Raw genomic sequence first — 6202 nt, 5'->3', positions numbered from 1 at the left:
CCTTATAATATAAATGTTGAACTTCCACTAGAAGATCCTTGTCGTCCTTAAAGGTAATATAAATGGTAGACTTCCATTAAAAGATAACTGTTGCCCAAATAGGTAATATAAATGTTAGATTTCTAGCAGAAGATCCTTTCCGCCTGATGGACTCAACTTGAAAGTATTGCACCCTGATTTTTACCCTAAGACTTCATCTCAATCGCATCATTTTATTTCATCAGATTATGTCCTTTTGTTTACTAACTATTAATAAAAAAATTACAAAATATGTCTTTTTCCTTTTTTAAGTCAATATTAGTTTTGATTTTCAATTTTAATTGTTAATTCAAATTTTAAATTTTTTGAAATTGAATTACTAACTAAAATTAAAATTAAAATTATTTTCTAATCTTTTCCATCTTTTAAAATCTTTTTCCTTAATTTTTTTTTTTAGTTTTTAGTTATTAACCATTATTATTTTAGTATTATTGTGTTTTTTTTGTCTTAATTCAATTGTAGGAAAATAATGAGTCACTACATATTGGGACCCCCAAAAGTCAATCCAGGTTTTCCCTTCCCCAAAGGAGTTCACGTTTTTTACCTCCAGCAAAATCAATTGAAAGCAAATTTTCATCACAATTCAATCAATCTCAACCATCCATTTGAAAATTATCAAAGGCCCTCAATTAACCTCAATGATTCACACGGATTCACCTCTCCAAAACTTCCAAACTCAGAATTCTGTTACTAATTTCCCTCTCAATTTCCTCACACAATTTTCACTCTTCTCGCCTATATAAGTTCACAGATTAAAAGGCGAAAAAAAAAAAGGAATGTTATGCTGTTGAATTGAAGCTAGACAATTCTCCTAAAAAATTAGACCAAACCTTCAACCTGCTGAACCATCACCGCACCTTCACTGACAATCCAAGAGCCAAAACTCTCACAGAAACCTCTGTTGAATTTCATCTTCGTGTATCACTTCCAGCAACCTGATGGCATAGACTTCCCGATTTATTTTCGGAGGAGAAGAAGGAGCATATCTATTACCTCTGGTTTTCTTTATCGTCGGTGTCGAAATTCTCGGACTAGCTCGGAGCTTGTAAGTTTTCGTTTCTTCTCAAACGTAATGCAATTTTGTCGTTGTTGTTTGAATGTATAAGTGAATGCTATGTTGTTGCTGCTCTACTTGTATCGTTGTGTTGTGTTGTTTATTGTTTTCGATTTGAAACTGAGTGAACGTATTGTTGATTGTTGATGCGAACCGAAGTTGTTGTTGTTACGGTCAAAGCAGAGTATAGGGCAGAGAGGGTGGGAGGTTCTCTTTGTTTATTGTTGTGATTCGTATAGAATAGATAGCAGAGCATTGAGAGAGAAGACTCACGAAAGAGATGAAGGAGTTTGTTTGAGAAATTGCTACAAATTTTGAGCTACAAATAAATTCCAAATTACTAAGTACTAAATTCCAACATAAATCCTATCAATGAACTATCATCCGATTGTGTATCATAAATCCAACATAATTCCAGTTTGAGCTACAAATAAATTCCATATCAAGCTACGCTGCATGGTGCATTGAGGGCTATAAAAATGGCTAAAGAGCTAGCATATCACAAATTATTATGGATTGAAACAAATTTCGCTTTGGTGTTAAATAAATAATTTAAACTGTTTAATTTCTATGTTTATACTGTACTTTATATAATAACTATTTTAATTGTTTAGTTTAACAGAATATTTAATTAACTGGAAAACCGAAAAAAACAAGCAATTATATCCCAAAGTTCAAATATTGAAAGTAAAAACTAAGATGTTGTTAGATTAATTTACATAAATTCAAACATTAGGGTTTGATTCATCATCATTCCCATCACCATGATAACCACCGCCCAAATCACAAATCTTATCCCAAATTAGGTCAGGAACTGGAACAACAGAAAGCCTAGGCTGCTTCAACAGCACAAAATCCTTCAAATCCTTCATCTCTTTCAAATCAACCGCTCTCCTCATCTCGCCGACAGCCTTCACGTCCACTGCACCACCGTCTTCTTCTTCATCGGTGTACCATTCCTTCACGACGGTAACAACGCCGACGATTCGACGAGCCTTCGTACCGGAGTGGTAGAAGAAGCAGAGATCGTTGATTGACATTGATTTCAGGTATTTCTGAGCTTGTTTGTTTTTAACGCCGTCCCATTTGCTTATCCCGCCGTTTGCGGCTTGATCCTCCCACGACCACTCTGATGGTTCCGTTTTCAGTAGAAACCTCTTCACGTCTTTTCCCATTTTCTCTCTTTCTGTTTTCGATTCTGAATCGATTATTTACTCCCAATTTATTTATATTGATTACAATTCCCGCCAATTCCCTTTATTCTTCCCGCCAATTTACTTATATTAAATACCGTACTATAATTGAAAAATATAATTCGAAAATCAATGTGCAGCACAAAATAAATAGGAATAAATCAGAAATAAGTGTTGTTAATTTTTAGTTGGAGTTTGGTGTGATATTCAATTTCATAGGTAAGTGTTGTTGTTTTGTTCTCAAATACTACTGTTATGTTATATAGGAGGATGATTTATCACGGTGTGCATGGTTTTAAATTTTCATTGCAGTTGTGATTAAGATGCAAATATTTATATTGCTCAAAATTAAACCTTTATATTGCGGCAAAATTATGAAAGATGTAGTATAAAGTAAGTACCGTTGTGAAGCTTTTTGTGCAGATTTCAAAATTTATATATTGCGATTGTAGAATGTGTGTGCAATTATAGACTATATTTTTCTGGTTCTACTTATGCTTCAAATCTTAAGTCTCAACCACAGCTTGTACATGAAAACAGAAATCAAATAATCCTCTAATAACCTGGAAATGCAACTCTCACATACAAAAAACTAGGAGAATGGCATGCTGACACTGTTTTGAAAGTTGGTTGGCTTACTGACTCGTTCCTCCCTTCAACCGGTTAATGTTTAAGAGTCTCGCATAGAGCTGTGAAACAAGCCCTATAATTAAAAGCCCTAATTATTTGACCCCATTAAAGCCCTATTATATTGAGCCCCTAATTATTGAGATTTATTTTGGGCCTAAAATTTTAGGCCCTTTGCATAATGCATTTTTTTTGGCCCCATTGAAGGGGCCTTATTTTATTCCAAAAACTCATAGAAACTTCATTTCCTGTAGCACAATAGCACAAGACTGTATCTTTTTTCGTTCAGCAAAGCTTCGCCTGCACCGCCACCGTCAAGTCATTGCGCCGCCGTCGAATTTTCTCCATTACAAATCAAAAGTATTCTTCTATCTCCATTTCTCTTTAATCTCTAGTTTTCCTAAAATCAACTTTCATTTTTCATCTCATTTGATGTTAAATCTTCATGTTATAGGAATGAATCAATAGGATTATAAATGGATTCTTTTTCATCTTATTTGAATTCACATGGGTCATCCTTTATATTTACAATATTGCTTAATATGTGCATTCACAAGCTGTTTGTGAAAATGCGTCAATAGCTTTATACATGTTTGATTTATAAACATTTTGTTATTTGAATCTGCTTCTTAGCAATGTGACGTGTTTGCTTAAAATCTTGAGTTGTAATATGTGTGTTGTCCTTGTAAAGAGACACAGTGAAGTTATTATATAGCTTGTGTCCTGAATTTAGAGTTGCAGGAAGTAGAGCACCTTTGAACCATTAGCTACTTAGTAGTTTGTGTCCTGAATTTAAGCAAACAATTCAAGTACCGTGTCAGTAGACGTGAAAACACAGCATGAAGTTTTCTTTAAGGCGACGACTCTGTTCAGTTTAAGTTTTCTAAGAAGATCCTTCAAACAATACTCACGCTTCATTCTCTGCAAAATCTCCCCCATCGGTTAGAGAGTTAGTTTGATTCTGTTAACTCTATTTTTGTTCACTGCGATTCTGTTAGTATTGTTAGTTTGTGTTGTAGGCTGTTAGGGAAGTTATAGTTAGTTATGCTTAGAACAGGTCAACTTAACTATAGGTTTGAGTTAGCTTGGTTGAAATGCAGTTAGTTTATGATGCACTTAAGTAAGTCGTGTTTGTTTCCACCTAGCATGAATTTGCATGTGAATTGAATTGTCATTTGAAAATGAGTTTAAATTTATGCTGTGAATGTGAATTTGGTTAAATGTATTTGAGCTGAATTACTGAGTTGGCAATTCTGTTAGTTTCAGTTAGGATAATTTTTTGTGAGGGTTCTGTTGTTATATTGTTGAAAGTTAGTTAAGAATTATTAGCAGCATAGGTTTTTGGAGGTTAGTTGTCACTGTGGCCATGGCTTGGGAATTAATTTGTGATACTGTTTTACTGGTAATTTCATTATAGAACAAAATGATCAGATTCACTCTTTTCTGTTTCTATTGGTCGTGGAAAACCAGTTTCAGCAGAACAAAATGCTTCTGAGACTGAAGTTAACAGTACTCTCCATCCTGGTTTTTCAGCTTCCTTTGTTGAACTATGATGACTATAATATGATTATTCATGGTTACCCTGATTTGTTGTTCGAGCAAAAGTCGTGGATTGCTATCAATACTGGGAGTTTTCTGTTTAGGAACTGTCAGTGGTCTTTGGATTTGCTTGATGAGTGGGCTCCTATGGGTCCGAAAGGTCCTGTTCGTGAAGAGGCTGGGAAGGTTTTGACTGCTAATCTTAAGGGACAGCCGGCTTTTGAGGCGGATGATCAGTCTGCGTTGATATATTTGTTGCTGTCTAAGAAGAAAAAGTGGATGGATAAGGTGTTTCTTGAGACTCTCGCATTGGACGAGAGATGCTTTGAACAAGTTTATAAATGAGGGCAATCGTTATCTTACGAACCTGTTTTGTAAAGTTAAGTTAGATCCAACACAAAATATTATGATGATATTACAATCTATCCAAGATCTGTTGGGCCACACGTTATCAGGTTTTAGCTATCAGACCTACATTGGACTAAATATGATATAAACTTGCATTTATAAGTGAGGATAAGCTTCACCTTGCTAGCTGATTTTTGTGAGGTTGTGTTAATTGTTAAATTCTAAGACAATCCATCATGCTGCCTCATTGTTATCCATGTTCTTCTCTTTTAATCTGACTTGTAGTTAAGTTTTGTTTATATGTTCACACCACTTGGCTCATTTTTGTGGCAGTTAATTCCTAAAACTAGTATTAGTTTGTCTGTGTGCTGGATTTTGCATTCTTTTATTTTTAGTTTGATATGTTCTTCACACACACACCCACGCGTGCCCGCATATGGCGGTTAATTCCTAAGACTAGTATTAGTTTGTGTGTGCTGGATTTTGCATTCTTTTATTTTTAGTTTGATATGTTCTTCACACACACACAAGGTTTAATTTTATTTTTCTTTGCCTTGTTTGTTTCTAAATTTATGCCAAAAAGAAATTGCTTTCATAAGTGAAAAACCAGTTAATTATCCATAACAACTTATTGAAATATATATGAAGGGTTGTCTATGATTATGCTGCTGCAATTTTATATGTTATGTGTGTAATGAAGTGTGGCCTTTTTTAGGATGATGATTGTTCTCAAAGACATTGTGCCTGCTGCTCAAAACAACATAGACACTAAATTTATAATGTTGGAGAAAGGGAAGACAGCACTTGAAGGGCAGAATAAAGTGTGTTTGGCTCTGGTAGCTGACGAGACTGCGGCGGTTCATTTTCAGCTTTGGGGAGATGAGTGTGATGCTTTTGATACAGGTGATATCATTTATCTAACCAATGGCATATTTTCCTACCAGCGCAGCAACCTTATCTTAAGGGCGGGTAAGAGAGGGAAGTTAGAGAAGATAGGAGAGTTTACTATGTCCTATGTTGAGACACCAAACATGAGTGAGATTCATTGGGTTCGAGATTCAACAAATTCTAAGTATATGCAGGAGCGTGTAATATCTCCCCATTCACGGATTTTCCCCCCAATTTTGTAGTTTGATATGCATTTTTACTTGCAGCAAAAGTTACCAACTTGTTTGTTGATAAACCTACCTGTTAGTTTTACTTGTACACTCTCAATCACCTTGCAAAAAGGAAGACGGTGTTTTTTATGTTGTGTTTGTTGTGACCATAGAACGCAAGAAATACACCAACACATTGTGCATATGAAAGTTACTGATAACTGAACTAACTTCCACAACCTCATGGTTTTTCTAAGAATCTTTTTCTTTTCTAAAAAAGAAGACAAATGTTAGTTGTAAGTTGT

At 34.8% G+C, this 6202-nt stretch overlaps 2 protein-coding genes across 5 annotated transcripts; one reads left to right on the top strand and one right to left on the bottom strand.

Annotated features, from left to right (window-relative positions):
* Positions 1 to 737: 737 nt before the first annotated feature.
* Positions 738 to 6047, top strand: LOC131652630 (uncharacterized). 4 transcript variants are annotated; one of them, XM_058922547.1, is made up of 3 exons: positions 739 to 1084; positions 3168 to 3273; positions 5516 to 6047. In XM_058922547.1, the coding sequence occupies exon 3, from the start codon at positions 5517 to 5519 to the stop codon at positions 5928 to 5930; it is 414 nt and encodes a 137-aa protein (XP_058778530.1). In that variant the 5' UTR covers positions 739 to 1084; positions 3168 to 3273; position 5516; the 3' UTR covers positions 5931 to 6047. The 4 variants fall into 4 exon arrangements, with proteins under 4 accessions (XP_058778531.1, XP_058778530.1, XP_058778528.1 ...); XM_058922545.1 differs by lacking the exon at positions 739 to 1084 and adding an exon at positions 2002 to 2142; XM_058922548.1 differs by lacking the exon at positions 3168 to 3273 and having other exon boundaries at positions 738 to 1084.
* Positions 1754 to 2276, bottom strand: LOC131652629 (uncharacterized). The gene has a single exon (XM_058922543.1). The coding sequence runs from the start codon at positions 2266 to 2268 to the stop codon at positions 1819 to 1821; it is 450 nt and encodes a 149-aa protein (XP_058778526.1). The 5' UTR covers positions 2269 to 2276; the 3' UTR covers positions 1754 to 1818.
* Positions 6048 to 6202: the final 155 nt, after the last annotated feature.

Source organism: Vicia villosa, linkage group LG2 (assembly GCF_029867415.1).
Source record: "Vicia villosa cultivar HV-30 ecotype Madison, WI linkage group LG2, Vvil1.0, whole genome shotgun sequence".
NCBI classification, from domain to species: domain Eukaryota; kingdom Viridiplantae; phylum Streptophyta; class Magnoliopsida; order Fabales; family Fabaceae; genus Vicia; species Vicia villosa.
This window is presented reverse-complemented; position numbering and strand designations above follow the sequence as displayed.

Bases quoted from the DNA above. Each gene is read 5' to 3' on its own strand.
- LOC131652630 (XM_058922548.1), top strand. From the start codon at position 5,517: ATGATGATTGTTCTCAAAGACATTGTGCCTGCTGCTCAAAACAACATA.
- LOC131652629 (XM_058922543.1), bottom strand. From the start codon at position 2,268: ATGGGAAAAGACGTGAAGAGGTTTCTACTGAAAACGGAACCATCAGAG.